Raw genomic sequence first — 16,225 nt, 5'->3', positions numbered from 1 at the left:
ATTAAATGGTACGCTAGGACTTGTATACAATGTCCTCAAAGAAGAATTTCTGATCACTTTAAAGTATTTACTTTTGGCGTCTATAAGGCGTTCCCGTGGGTACAGTTCAGAGGCTGAGAGCTGCTCCTTTACTTTTCCTATGTCCTTTGGATGAACATAGTCAAACAAACTTTGGCCTATCAGCTCTGGCTAAAAGGCAAAACAGTAAAATGAGTCATAAATGTGTAATAAACGTCCTGCAATTCAAAAAAATGTATGAGGCCCAAACTGGTTAACCAGCTGTTCATGAGGCAACATCGTTTTATAATGGTGAATAATAATATGCTCACCCGAGTGTAGTGCAGAATCTTCGAAACAGACTCTGAGACAAATACTATCTTCCCTCTGTCACATCCAACCACAAACAGGAATCCATCCACAGCCTAGGCAACATGGAGAGCACAGAGGTCAGTGGAATGAAAAACATACAAAGAACAGCTGGACTACAGACGACCTCCAGAACACCAACACATCTCTCTGTACACAGAGGTGGCCAGGAACTGGGGGGTTGGGGGAACTCAAACTGTTTTATAGTTGAGTTACAGGTACTACACATTGCTCTCTTTAAATTATAGGCTGTATACTGAATCCCACATGGGTTCACCAGAGATGTGACAGGAGTCCATATTTTAGTCGTATGTGCATAAATTAGATTTTCTGAATGTTTTCAAATACATTTTTTCCCAGTTTTTTCTTCCCACTCACCTGTCAGCTCTCCCCCAACATTCATCAACCACCCAGGCAGAATAAAAGCTGAAATGTGCTTATTCCAAGACATGTGAAAGCCAAACTTATCTTCTAATACTTATCATTTTGCATCAAAGGGCAGCAGGACATGCTCGCTGTGCCTGTAGTGCATTACGTAGACCATAAAATTAAGTAAATATCTGTAGTGAACTAAACTAGCTAGGCATCATACTGGTCCCAATGCTTTACATGTCTCAGGATTACCCTGAGAACAAGGTGCTTGAGTTCATCATCAGGAAGGAATGAAGGCTTGTATTTGGCTTCGGCAAAGGAGCTGGTCGCACCTGGCCAAACAAGAAGAGCTACGGTCAGGAAATGATTTACTGCTATTTAAAACATGAAAAGAAATCTTTAGAAGAAACGTACCTCTGAGTGACTTGAGGTGTTGCACAGCCATACGCAGCACAGTGAGTTTGTCGAGCTTGCGGGACATCGGGTTACATGTGGGTATCATGGCCGACAGCTCGTCGATCAGGTTATTCATCTTGTCCCGCCGCCGTTTCTCGATTTGGCTGTGAGGTTCCCTATGGGATAGAAGGCTTATGATCATGCAAGATCAAGACAAATGGGTTACACAAACTGTTACTTTAGATCCTGTTTCAATAATACATTTCTAAAAGTGTGAAAAAAACTTCTCCAAAGTCAGTTTTTGCTGCATGGGCTAAAAGTGCACCAACTGCAAAAATAACTAAATTGCAGGACGTTGGGGTCTGGTTGGTCCAAGTGCACCACTGTCGCTTTGACTTCCTCTAAAAGCACTTCACAATGTAGATCATCAACAAATGAAGCCCTTCTCTGTCCCTTCCTCTCTCTCTACTTCGATTCTCTTCAGAGACCATAGTATGTTTCCTAAATGTGCTAAACAATCCCAGACTGTGGCTGTACATTTGCCTTATGTACTACTCAGACTAAGAAACTGCATGAAGTAATGCTAAGAAAGGATGTCAGAAGATAAATTAGCGACTATCTGAGTCAATAAAATGAAAGAGACGGTCGAAAAGGTAGAGATTAAAGAATTAAAGAGATTAAAGAGGCATTAAAGAAAAAAAATGTTACATGAAAATATATTTAAAACCCAATAAAAAAAAAACTTTCATTTTGTGTCTAAAAGGTATCTTTGTAGAAGTCACTACATAATGTAAGTGGAAAAAACATTAAATGACTAAGTACCTGAAACATTTCATTTTCACGTGTGGATCATCACCTTCTGACCTAAAAAAAATCATTAAAAATTGTTATGAAAAAAGTTACTGAAATAAAAAAAAGAGTTCAGAATGTATTCAGAGAATGAGAGACCTTTCCTGATCATCCTCCATGTCCTCATCCAGCACTGACACTGATTTTGTTTCCCTGGAAACAAAGTGGCTTGGTGATCAACACAAACTAGATGAACAGTTAGCCTTCTGTCATTTTTAATAAAAAAATAAATCAGACGCTTTTCATTCTGCCCTCATTCAGGAAAAAGTAATAGATGGAAGTCCAAATAGGAGATTTTCACTCAAATGGACCAAATTATGTTTTAAGTTATGTGATTAAGTTATGCACACATACACTCACCATCACTCACTCGCTCATACGCCGACACACCCCATCACTCGCTCATACGCCGACACACCCCATCACTCGCTCATACGCCGACACACCCCATCACTCGCTCATACGCCGACACACCCCATCACTCGCTCATACGCCGACACACCCCATCACTCGCTCATACGCCGACACACCCCATCACTCGCTCATACGCCGACACACCCCATCACTCGCTCATACGCCGACACACCCCATCACTCGCTCATACGCCGACACACCCCATCACTCGCTCATACGCCGACACACCCCATCACTCGCTCATACGCCGACACACCCCATCACTCGCTCATACGCCGACACACCCCATCACTCGCTCATACGCCGACACACCCCATCGCTCGCTCATACGCCGACACACCATCACTCGCTCATACGCCGACACCCCAGTGATGTTGTGATGGTGGTGTGTGTCGGCGTATGAGCGAGTGATGGCGTGTCGGCGTATGAGCGAGTGATGGTGTGTCGGCGTATGAGCGAGTGATGGCGTGTCGGCGTATGAGTGAGGGTGAGTACGCCGACACACCATCACTCGCTCATACGCCGACACACCACTCACTCATACGCCGACACACACCATCACTCACTCATACACAGACACATCATCACTCATTCATACACCACCACTCACTTACTCATACACAGACACACCATCACTCATTCATACACCACCACTCACTTACTCATACACAGACACACCATCACTCATTCATACACCACCACTCACTTACTCATACACAGACACACCACCACTCATTCATACACCACCACTCACTTACTCATACACAGACACACCATCACTCATTCATACACCACCACTCACTTACTCATACACAGACACACCATCACTCACTCGTACACCACCGCTCACTTACTCATACACAGACACACCATCACTCACTCATACACCACCGCTCACTTACTTGTCGGTGCTGCCCTTGCGCTTCCTGGTCAGCTCCATGCCGGATGCTGTGCCAGCAGCTGAAGTTTTGGTCACCAGACCGGAAACAGAGACAGAGTGAGTCTGAAAACCCTCCTCCAACACATCTCCTATAACACACACAAGCATAAACAAAGCAAAAAACTACATTTTTCTCAGACTTGTGCTTTAATATAGGATGAAGAGATTAATGTCTAGTTTAAAACAAATCCACTAACCATTTATTTACCCTGACTTTATTTACAGTATGGACTGGATCGTTTTTATACATGACACTTTTTTACCAGATCACCAGAACATGGACATAGAGATTTAAAAATTTTAGATTAGATGACACCAAGAATTACATAGTTTAGAAAAAAAAGTGTAAAATATGTTTAACTTAACAAATATCAATCCAAAAAGATGTGTTCATAATTACAGTGCATTATGATCTGCAAGATATTACGCTTTACACTGCTGCCACATGCTTGGATGACTGGATAATTGCATACACCTGCAGTTGTACAGATGTTCCTACTAAAACAGACGGCGAGTATTTATTAGTTTATATTATTAAGAGTGATGTTGATGGGAATACTGTAAAAAAGCTAAATATCTTTAAACAGCATTAATATAAATTAATATAATATTTCCAACACATTGGGGGGAAAATATCACTAAACTTGGCTGTTATTTATTGATAACATATTGATTTATTGTTATTTATTGGTGCAAAACAAGCAGCTGTGATGGTGGAATTTGTACTTGTAGAATTTTTTTCCTCTCACAAATCCAACACAACAGTTACACCTTCTCAAATTCTAAAAGCACAACTACTGTTTTACGAATCACAAATTAAGAAACTCACATGCTCACATTTTTGCTACAGTTGCAGCCACAAATATGAAGTAATACACATTTACACACCCTTAATCCATAAATGTGAAGTCAGACACATCAGTATGTGAATACAGGTGAATTCTACAGGTGTGCAACTGCTTGCATGAATTCAAGTCACAAGGCATTAACAACAAATCTGCTTGAATGGGCTTGAAAGTCTCAAATCCATTTTTACACCCACTCACAAAAAACAAGTTCTGCATGCTCTCAATGTTTTTGGCACTGTTCAGAAGTTGGGGAATTTTTGGACAGTCAAAGGAGCTCGTACGCACGGCATGACATGCAATGGCTGCTGACACTGTATGTGAAACTCGGTCATGGACAGCTGACTTCATTGAAAATTTCCAAGGTTTTCCCAATTTTTAGAAGTCTGGAACATCTTTTCACCCAGGCTTGGTGGATCACTGGAGCGTGCTGGAAATTTTTGGTGCCATACACTGACTCAATTCTCCGGAAGTTAATTGAAGAAATCTGCTCATGAGACTTCCTACACTCTGAAAACTGCCAAGAAAATGTTTGGACATGTCAGACATTCATCTGAAATGATTATTTATTCATCTAGCATAATTTTCCTCTGCACAGTGCCAAACTCTGCAGACCTCAGATGAAATTAGGCCCGATTCTGCACAGTAAAAATGTTTGGCATTTACAATATGGTGCAAACCGATGATTTTTGTAAGTACAAATTTTGTTCCAGATGTTTAAATAAATAATAATAAAAAAAAGACATGCATCACGTCTTCGAGTACTCTTGTGGATCTTTTTCCACAAAAATGTACTATTACCTCTGTTTAATTGACTTTATTTGACAAAATTGAATTGAATTGATTGACTAAAAAACATTTAAATGTCTGAAGGCCTCCTATTCTGTGTCCCAAAATGTTCCCCTGACACTCATGTAGGATACATGTTGTGGAAATCATTAGCTAAAACACATGCACAAGTTACTTTACTTTGTAAACAAGTGCAGATCCAAGCACTTCCAAGCACAATTCATAGGAATCATTTACAGGCAAACTTTTGGACTAAAATGCCAGTGAAAGTCTCCTTAAATGCTTTCCTGAACTGAGATGCTTCTCTTTTTACATGTATATCTACTAGAAGTAACATTATATCATCATTTTGTAGTCTAGTTTCCACCAAAGGTGAAGAATAAGGACACTTTTGACTTCAGAGCATTCGATAATTGGTCAACTTCAATAGTGATAATAAAATAATGAGAGTTATAATACAAAAAAATAATGTCTTATCGTACTAAAAAGCCAAACCTCTTTTAAAGGTTATTAGACAGAATTCGAAGAAACTAATTAAAATAATGCTGAAGTCAACTTTGCATTATTTCAGGTGAAATGACCTTAAAATATCAGGAGCCTGAATCATGACGATGCCACAGACACAGAGAAGCACTAAAAAATCAGTTTGTCTCTGTGAAATTATGAACGTGAAAAAGGGAAACCAGCACCTACTGTATTCCGAAACAATCGGCTGTCATAACATGAGCAGCAGCTTGAAAAGATGCACTGACTGGCTTCGTATGTCTTGGAGGAAGTACGTGTTGGCCCTCACTCTGCCTGAGGCGGTTGTCTGCTGTATGACACAGGAGAGCTAGCTACTATGTACAAATTGGCAGATGACCGAATAAATTAAATTTAAGTAAAAGGAAAACAACTTTTTGTCCACCATTTTTGGCTGTTTTCCTAAATTCAGTCACAGCTGAATTTAGGCTGGTGGGTTTCCCCAAGCCTGCCACGCACAACTCCATGATTTTTAGTCAGGATGTTTCCTAAAAGGAAGTGTCTTCTGGAGGCTATAAACCTGACTGGCTTCCCGTTGTTGAAATCTGCCTCCACAAGGGATGCAGGGAGACGTCACAAAATACACACTGATCACATAATTCAGCAATACCTTACAAGCCAGATGCTCTCTGGGCATTGACCTATTTTTTTTTTTTTTTTTTTTTTAGAAGTAGGATACAAAAGAGCAATCCAGCAAAACTTCATGTCAGAAATCCTTAATTACTAGTTAAAGGCAATCTGACTAAACGAATGATGCCTAGTCGTGTTCTTATGTACTAATTTGTTGTTGATTTGAAGCAGCAACTAGACAAAACACTGGAGGAAAAAAAAAATCTTAATAAACCATCATCTTCAAACACCCTCCTCCAAGCTGTGAGATTTGTACGCATTCACGTATATAGAATATTAAGCATTACTATTATCACTATTCTTGTCTGTGTGTATTTTTTTACTTTGGCTCTTTTTTGTTATTTATTTATTTATAACATTTTTTACATATGACAAACTTGAAACTTAATGTTCTGAAGGAATGTTAAAGTCTGTTTAAAAGTAAAAACATTTCCAGGATAACAAAGAATCTGCCAGAGCAAACTAAAATAGCGAGTGTTCCTGTGTCTATTTTTGTGTTGGAAGGAAGCCATAGTGGAAATTGTGTTGGAGCAGAGTGAGACTGATTTCACTATCAGTATTCAAGCACAAAAAGAAACTTCCAGGGGACCTTAAATACAGACACATTTGCTTCTGCATGACCGAATAAAAGATTTTTTTACAGGATTTTAAGGATGATCCTATGAGCATCAGCTGATGTTCACACACATTGATTTTATCCCTGCAAGCCAACAGTCGCTGTTCTGGGAGGTTTCAACCTTCGGTAGCTATAGCAATATCCTTTCACTTTTCAATGATCAGTTTTCTTGTGCCTAAGATGAAACATTCTGGAAAGAGATTTGGTGTTTGTATATACAATTCAGCAGTGTATGTCTGCATCACATCAGGTGAGATGAAGGAAAAGCTGCATGTGATCTTTGCCATGGATTGTGTACGTTCCTACTGTCTTCAGTCCCGTCACACTTTTTTGGATACGGCCACATCTAGTCGCCTAAGGCTGCTTATAATGCCAGATGTCACCAGCTCTCATTAGGGCTTCACACTTTTACACACAAACTATTTAACACTGAATATGCCGGACAATCTGGGAATCCTGGGTTATCATGTGCCATTCACAGCACTCAAACTTTACCAGGGGTGAACAACTGATCCTGTTTATTCATAATCTGAAGTTTCACACTATTCCTTCCTAATACCATGGGTTAACATTTTTATTAGCATATCTGCTGCATCAACAACCGTGACTGCGACCGGTTTAAATAAATGGCTTGTCTTGTGCTTTCACAGCATTGAAAAAAGATGATATAGATGCAGTTCTGCACCCTAGCAGACACTCATATCTTCCACAGCTTGTTGCATAGTTGTCCAGGTGTTCATTGGTATGTTTTGCTAAATTTTTCAGTGTCACATATATTTTCCCTTTACTACAACGCACAATTCAGTTATGTTGAGTGTGCTTGCCGCCTGAGCCGTATTGGTTAAGTGTTGTTACGCTTTTGGCACTGCAATGCTTAGAAGCAGGGTTTCATAAACTTGGTACAAGAGCTACTTCTAAATAACAAGACCAAAATTCTCTACCTGAGGGTTAAGTGGGGTTTAGAATGACTATTGACCTATTGAAAATGAAGGGTTTTGGTTGCTTTGTCTCCGTGAGTCGGTGTGTGAATGTACAATAAAATGCCACAATTTAGCTGCTACGCGACACAAAAGAGAATGAATTCTTAAACACCAACACCAATACCAATACACAGTTTGCCTTTAGTGCCTTGCATATGTACTAGACGAGTACTATCACAATCTTGTTTGACAAATGTAAGTATGTTCACATTCAGTCAGAAAATGTGTCAGTGAGTAAATATAATGCCTGAGCTTTGAGTACACACAGAACTTTATGTTTGCTCTACTTCTTCGGCTCAGCTTCATTGTTGAATATAGACACAACAAACCTGAATGCAAAAAATGAACAATATAACCAGTTTTTGTCTCTTTAAAAGGTCAGTGTGGACAGTAGGGCAAGCGTCATATAACACATCCTTCACAATATGTTTTACTAGAACTCAGAATTTTCCTTTTCTAAAATTCAAAATGAACAATTCCATTCATGAATCAAAGCGTCTTCCTTGGACTGCACGTGTGTATGTGTGTGGCCAAACTTGAACCTTTTTTCCTCGCTAAGCCTATAAAGCATGTTTAATTTCCCCTGAACCCCTCCTTCGCTTCTTCAGAGCGGCACAGTTGTGAGTCACAGAGTTCAGTGGATCGGGCCAGAGCAAACCCAGCTCTCATCCATGGCTCCTCCACTTAAAAGTGGCCCACAAGCCAAGTGACCTAAATAGCCATTAACAGATCAGCAGCAGGCTGATTTTTTAATCCTGGGCTCTGGATTGAACATTATTAGGCTTTACAATGTGATGCTGTGGCCACATTTTGCAATGATCTACCTCTTTCTTCTCTTTAAGAAAGTAATTTATACCCAACACCTTACTTTAAAACATTTAAAATAAAATGAAGGGTATTTAAGTAGAATAAAAAACTCAGCATACTACAAAACTAGCCAAATACTAAGGACTTTATTAGCGCTTTATTAGGAACGCCCATATATCTCCTTACTCGTAAAATTACCTAATTAGCTGATCGTATGGCAGTAACTCAATGTATAAAGTCATGCAGATGTCACCCAGATGAGGATGGTTCCCATTTGAGCCTGGTTCTTCTCGAGGTTTCTTCCACATATCATCTCATGCTGTAAATCTCAGGGAGTTTTTCTTTGCCACCGTTGCCTCGGGGTTGCTCGTTATGGATTAATATAAATATATTTTTAAAATTTGTAAATTTGTGTAAAGCTCACAAATTAGTAATTCTGTAAAGCTGCTTTGAGACTGTTCCTTGCTTTGCAAGCTGTTCCTTGGTATCTACATTCAGTTCAATACCAAGGAACAGCTTGTTCACATCAGAAAAAATAAATAAAATTATGTGATCTCAGTGACTTTAACTTTGGCATGGTTGTTGAGACCAGACAAGATCACTGAAACTGGGCAGTAGAAGATAAAATGGCTTAAAGTGGACAATCAGTGTGCCTATGCCCACTGTAGCCTCAGATTCCAGTTCTTGGCTGACAGGACTGGAAGCCAGCATATCCTTCTTCAGTTATAACCAATCCAATTCAATGTTTGATGTTTTGTGCGTTTTGAGATGTTTTTCTGCACACCACAAGAGAGTCTATTAGAATTACTGTATCTTTCTTGTTAGCTAGAACCAATCTGGCCAATTTCCTCTGACCTCATCTGATCAACAAGGCATTTCCACCAACACAGGTTTCCCTCACTTTGTTTTGTCTTTTGTTTGTTTGTCCCTATACAATATTAAGTGAACTCTAGAGACTGCTGTGTGTGAAAATCCCAGGAGATCAGCAGATATAGAAATACTCTATAAACCAACGTGTCTGGCACCAGCCTTTCTGTCATGGTCCAAATCACAGAGGTTGCCGATTTTCTCCATTCTAATGGTTGATGTAAACAGTACCTGAAGCTATGAACCTGTTTATGAGTGATTTTATGCAGATGAATGTTTTTTTGTTTGCTTTTTAGATATAGATAACAGACTGAGAAAAAACATTAAACACACCATGTATTCATAATCTCAATGGAAGTCTGCAAATATCTACAAAAAGCTTTTCCAAAATTTAAAGCGAAATTAATAAACAAACATTCACAGCCACCTTTAGTAAAATTCTAGTCAAGTTGAATAAAACAAAATGACAAAAATAAGAATCACAACAGCTCTTTAAGAGAACGTCGATTTTAATCATTACACTATCTGCCGGTCTACTGCAAAAAAAGTGCACAATAATTAGCGTCACATGGCGACCCTCATTTCAACATCGTACTTGGTACAATTTCAGACACCACAAACCAAAAAATGGACGAAAAAAAGAAAAGAAAAAGATGAGCTTGCTCTAAAAATCTGTGATAATGTATAAAAAAAAAAAAAAGAAAACGAAAAAAAAAAAGTGGGACAGTTTTCATAACTGTTCCACAAAGTCACAGCCGTACGACTTTTAAAAGAGTGGGATTTAAAAAAACAAAAACAAAAAAAAACCAAACAAATCTAATTTAAAATTTATAAACATAAATAAAGTTAACATGTGCCTGTTAAGTATGTACTGCTTGCTGGATAGTTTTCATGACCTGGCTTAATGGTGTTTCTTCTTTACACAAGATCTTGGCAATTTACTGTGCAAAGGCTGCTCCAGTTTCTCTGAAAACGGCTCACACTTTCACGGTTTCTCATGTCCTGAGAAACCTCGCATGCAAATATTAAATCAACTGCCCGTCCTCTACGGAGATTTCTGCATTAGTCATCAAACTAGCATAATTAAAGCTATTTTTGTATCATTACATCATCAAGCACATAAAACAAACTAGAGAAACTGAACAGACTGTGCACACACCCACATAGAGTACGCTCCAAAATTACTTGCACCCATAGGAAACATAGTTAACAGAAATATATGTGAAATTTATGAAAGGAAACTGTGGCTGCTTCATTTAAACGCACTGAAAACATCCATATCCACATAAAAAAAGTTCAATAGACATGGCCAACCCAGTCCCCTGACCTAAAAAGGTGGCCTGTATTAAAGAGTGTCCAAAAGAGAGGACTTTGTACTCTGGAGCGATTGTGTAACGAGGAGTTGCCTCAAAACTTTAAAGGAGACAATCAGAAGAAAGACTTTGTTATACTGAGTATGCATTACAGTAAAAATGATCCCAGCTTGTTTAGAATTTGGGGTCAGAGCACATGGTCTAGCATGACATGGCACCCCTGATGCAGGGAGGGCTCATCATCAAGAGCCCAACATCTTGGTGGTGCTGAATCAGTAACTCAGAGACATCACTGAGTCACTACTGCCCAAAGCAAACTGTCCTTCAAGTCAGATTTGAACCAACAACCCAAGGATGGCCATTTCAGATCCACCGCTCCTTCAACAGAGCCACTGAAGGCTTTTATTCTGCAGCATCATGTTATGTTAACAATGGGACGCTGCAGAAAATTATAAGTACAGAGCTATAACTAATGACTGATGTTTTTTTTTTATTTCCCGAGAATAAATTTACATCAAAAAGTATAGATTTTTCACATATTTTCACTGCAAGATGAAGCTATTATTAACAGCCATTTCTTATAAACATATTTATCGTGTGCCAATAATTCTGCTAACAATTAGGTCCATTAAGAACTGCAGTAACCGATGCCTTAATTAACACATACACATGGCACGTTTAATGAGGTGCAAAACCAGTCTGTGAACTAAAGTAAACATGATAACCTGCTTTCTACCATCACACTATAAAGTCATACAACGCACACACATCACAACTCACTTTGGACCAGAATTATGCTACATTCACATATGTAGTGACTCACAGCGACAAATCGACGGGAGAACGTTCATTTCCAACGAGAGTTCGCGTCTTCCATTGACATGAGAGACGGTGACCATTGGCAACTAGATGCGGGTGTGTCCTACAATGTGACAGAGCTGGGGAAAGTTAAATTTGATGCAAATATGGAGCAACTTCGTGCAGCAGCTACCAAATGAAAACAGCAGAACCGTGAAGCATGTGAACCGGAGCAAGAGCACACAGCGCTGATTATTTTTTTTCAAACACAATTTTTCTTTGCAGCAAAGAAAATTGATTTGGAATGCTAATGCACCACCCACTAATAAACATTATCACTATGGCAACCAGTAGTAAAAACGCCTACTGGTGACTTCATAGTGAAGCAACTGGTGACTTTATCTCTGCACGTGTGACCGTAGATTTAGACTAAACACTACATGTTCAAACACAGAGCGCTAGTATTCTGTAATTCAGTTTCCAGTCTCAGTGTTCTTCATTTGCTACATTTCATCTCTTGCGCACTATAGACACATTAATTCCTTTTACAGTCCCTATTCACATAGTCAGCACTGATAAATTCATGAGCATGATATGAGAATATTTACGGAACATATTTTCCACAGGATATCAGCAAAGACATGGGAATTCAGCTGCATTCATTCCCCCTCTTTTCCCCCACAAGAGCAGAGCAGCTGACACCTGAAACAACTTTAAAGACGCAAATCCCTAAAATACTGTAACTGTTATAAATCAGGGCTGTGTCTTCATGTGCATGAGGAATAAAACTGTGCATAATGCTTCTAGGCAGATTGTAATCTGCTTTTGCCCATCACTCCTGCATCCCTGTCCGCTGCCATGGATTCAATCAGAGTGAGGCAGAAGGTGAAGCAACAGCATGCTGCTGAAAATAACCTACTTTAACCTACTTTTGAGAAAGGGTTGTCTCGTGTTATATGCCAGCTGTGGGAGTAAGCTATAAAAGGTCTCTCTCACATTCCTGTTTTCTGAATGGATTCCAAGTTACTTAAATCTTTTATGTGCAAATCATTTCTGCAATAATGATCTGGTTTGTATTGACCGTGTCAAAATACTTAAGACAATAAAAGTATTTGACAGCCAATTTGGATAGAAGTTATTACTCGATGCACGGACCGAGAGTTGGTAATAAAATTACAGAATGTGTGACAGATTTTTGTTCTATGAACATACGCTGCTTTCTTTTTTTCACTACGTGCATTTTCCGTTCTAGCGTTTACTCAGTAACTCGTAATCAGCAAATTAAGTAAGTAACTGTGTGCCATTGTTGTACTACAGGTTTGGAAGAAAAGAGGCACTGTACTGTATTCCTGCCTCATATTATCCCAGTGTTGCTAAGACAGACTGTGGACAACGCAACCTACTTAAAAATTTACCATCTCGCTCACTTCAATAAAACACTCAAGGAATAGGCAGCATGAAGCACATTCATAAAAGCTAAAGACCACAAAATGCATTTAGGGTGTCATTTAAAAATAAAAAAAAAGAGCAGTGCTTTTTTTTTCCACTGCATGGCATGTCATCATGTAGCAGTACAGCCAATCTTTGTACAAGAAGATTTTTAGCCATGCAGGCTGGCACAACTCCTCACAACGCTCTCAATCCACTATTGTAAATTGATTTGCTGTGATCAACTGCCCTGAGATGTCTATATGTGTGTGCGATTCCTTGCAATGGATTTGTGACCCACCCAGGGTATAGTCTCAGTTCTCACACAGCATTTATGGGTTAGATTCTGAACCCTGACAAAGGGTTAGTTACTGAAGACAAAGGACCCTAAACCACCACAAAAATTAATTAGACATGACATCCTGTAAATACTGGGTTTGCTCGCTGCAAACATTTTTTTACACATCTTTTTTTAACTGGTTGTGTGGGTGTTATGTTTGTTGTCGTAGTTGACTGGTTAAGGCGTTGGACTATCATTTAGAAGGTTGTAGGTTTGGATCGATATTGAAACCTTGTGAAAAATAAAATAGATCAATGTAAGTTGTTCTGGAAATTAATATTTAATAATTAATGGTTATAAAGGTTTGTGGAGTTTTCTTGTTTAAGCATGCTCGCTGAATGTGTTATGAGGACATCAGAGGACTGGCCTACAACAGTGCTGAGTTTGACCCACATATTACACAAGTGCCGTTTACGCGTTAAGCACGGTGCAGCTCCAGGCGCACTGACAGGGAGAAAAAACACAACACCTCAGTCATATTTACACTTTCACATTTTCACTTGGGTAAAAAAAAGGTGTGGTGTGTGCATATTTTCATTCCTGCAAAACGTCTGAAGTCCCATACGGCATACTTCTGTTGCTTATTTACATGTACAGCATTAAGCAGATGCCCTTATATCCAGAGCGACTTACATTATCTCATTTTCATACAACTGAGCAATTGAGGGTTGGGGCCTTGCTCAGGGGCCTAACAGTGGCAGCTTGGTGGACCTGGGATTCGAACTCACAACCTTCTGATCGGTAGCCCAACATCTATCATTTCATCTGAGCTGAACAATAAAGTTGTGTACATGTTTACTTACATTTGCACCACAGGCTATAAAAAACTGAGTCAAAGCAAAAGCAGGGCTTAAAATAAAATGAGACCTCCAGGGCTGATGCCAGAGAAACATAAATCACACAAGCACCAGGACCATCTAGCTTATGGGCCACTACAAAGCTTCCCAAAACAAGTCATAATGCACAGTATTTTACTTACAACTTAGTTATTCAGACCCTGAACGTCAAACTCAATCAATAAAGACATGAATATTTCAAAGTGTCATTTTTTTCCCCACTACTATGATTAGTGCCTTAACACAGAGGATCAGGAACAGAAAGTTGTGCTTTAATACAATTACACAAAAGGCTTGAACTGTTCCTTGTGGAATCGTTTCCAAAGCAGTGCAGTGCAGAGAGTCGTGCACAGAAGCACCAGCGTCAATCCTCGACTGCGAGAGTTTGCTCTACTGAACTACTGACCTAGTTTAAGCGTGAACACCAATGAGAGCTGAACACAGCTCGCTCTCGCTCTGTGTGTGTGTCTCTCTCTCTGTGTGTGTGTCTCTCTCTCTGTGTGTGTGTTTCTCTCTCTGTGTGTGTTTCTCTCTGTGTGTGTCTCTGTGTGAGTCTCTCTCTCTCTGTGTCTCTGTGTGAGTCTCTGTCTGTCTGTCTGTCTGTCTGTCTCTCTCTCTCTCTCTCTCTCTCTCTCTCTCTCTCTCCGTGTATCAGCCTGCACGACAAACCCCTAGAGGAGAACGTGTGTTTAAACCCACCCAGATGACCTACCTGTCTCTCCCCCGGAGGCTCTGTCACCGGCGGCAGCGGCTGCATCTGTCCACGACATGACTGGAGCCGGTCCGCCGGGGCCCAGCACTCGGCTGCATGTGGAGGAGGAGGCGGTAATAAACGCTGGAGACGGTGGGGGGTGAAGGGGGAGTGGAGGCGGGAGGCAGCGAAGATTTGTGTAACTGACCGTTTTGCTTCTCCTTCTGTCACCTAATTTAGTCGGAGAGGCTGCAACCATGAGCATGAAAACGCACAAACCGTGTGTGTGTGTGTGTGTGTGTGTAATCAGGACGCACGGAGGGGGGAACGCGGAAGCAGACGCCCGGGACTCCGCCCATCGCGCTCAGGCTCCGCCTCCTCCGCGTTCCGTTCCCTCACGTTTCTAATCCTGCAGGTCACGCGATATGTTACACAAGCGCAGAAAAATGCGGTCACAGATTCTATAGCGGTTTGCAGCGGGAATCGGGTTAATGTCACGGAAAAAGTTTGCACTGTCTGTCTGTCTGTGTAGTCAGCTGTCATGGCTTTGTCTCCATCGATTAATTACTATTTTAATAACACATCATCATCACCATCATCATCATCATCTCCATTATTATTATTATTATTATTATTATTATTATTATTATTATTATTGTTGTTGTTGTTGTTGTTGTTGTTATTAATATTATTATTTATTGTTATTGTTGTTATTATTATTATCATAATTGTTTTTATTGTTATTATTATTCATTCATTATCTACCGCTTATACGAACTACCTCGGGTCACGGGGAGCCTGTGCCTATCTCAGGCGTCATCGGGCATCAAGGCAGGATACACCCTGGACGGAGTGCCAACCCATCGCAGGGCACACACACACACACTCTCATTCACTCACGCACTCACACACTACGGACAATTTTCCAGAGATGCCAATCAACCTACCATGCATGTCTTTGGACCGGGGGAGGAAACCAGAGTACCCGGAGGAAACCCCCGAGGCACGGGGAGAACATGCAAACTCCACACACACAAGGTGGAGGCGGGAATCAAACCCCCAACCCTGGAGGTGTGAGGCGAACGTGCTAACCACTAAGCCACCGTGCCCCCTGTTATTATTATTATCATCATTAATATTATTATTATTGTTGTTGTTGTTATTGTTGTTGTTGTTGTTGTTGTCACAGCTACAGTGGGATCCAAAAGTCTGATACAACAATTTTCATTGTAAAATGTATTATTGACAACAACCTTTGTGACAAGAAGAATCTTTTACATATTTACACAGAGCCGATCGGCCCTATACTCTCACTACGCAAGTTGCGTAGGGCCCCGCAAATTACGCAAGGCCCCGACTCCCCCTGCCTCATTTTACAGCACATGTTCATTTTTACTGTGTAGATGACAATATGAAGTGGAGCTAT

General features: G+C 40.2%; 1 protein-coding gene across 3 annotated transcripts in view; it reads right to left on the bottom strand.

Annotated features, from left to right (window-relative positions):
- bmal2 (basic helix-loop-helix ARNT like 2) overlaps window positions 1-15,090 on the bottom strand; it is a 28,219-nt gene extending 13,129 nt beyond the window's left edge. For 2 of the 3 annotated variants that reach the window (XR_009649020.1, XM_060878071.1), the window contains exons 1-8: window positions 14,821-15,090; window positions 3,300-3,426; window positions 2,083-2,136; window positions 1,957-1,998; window positions 1,153-1,310; window positions 991-1,070; window positions 330-422; window positions 72-189 (exon numbers count right to left, since the gene is read on the bottom strand). Coding sequence is in view for 2 of the 3 variants with exons in the window: in XM_060878071.1 (XP_060734054.1) it covers window positions 72-189; window positions 330-422; window positions 991-1,070; window positions 1,153-1,310; window positions 1,957-1,998; window positions 2,083-2,136; window positions 3,300-3,426; window positions 14,821-15,064 (916 nt within the window). In the remaining variant the exon portion in view is untranslated. The remainder of the gene's footprint in view (window positions 1-71; window positions 190-329; window positions 423-990; window positions 1,071-1,152; window positions 1,311-1,956; window positions 1,999-2,082; window positions 2,137-3,299; window positions 3,427-14,820) is intronic. The other variant, XM_060878072.1, reaches the window with a different exon arrangement.
- Between the last annotated feature and the right edge of the window lie 1,135 nt (window positions 15,091-16,225).

The sequence above is a fragment of the Tachysurus vachellii genome, chromosome 9, assembly GCF_030014155.1.
Source record: "Tachysurus vachellii isolate PV-2020 chromosome 9, HZAU_Pvac_v1, whole genome shotgun sequence".
Taxonomy (NCBI): domain Eukaryota; kingdom Metazoa; phylum Chordata; class Actinopteri; order Siluriformes; family Bagridae; genus Tachysurus; species Tachysurus vachellii.
Note: the sequence above shows the minus strand (reverse complement) of the source record. Positions and strands in the feature narration are given on the sequence as shown.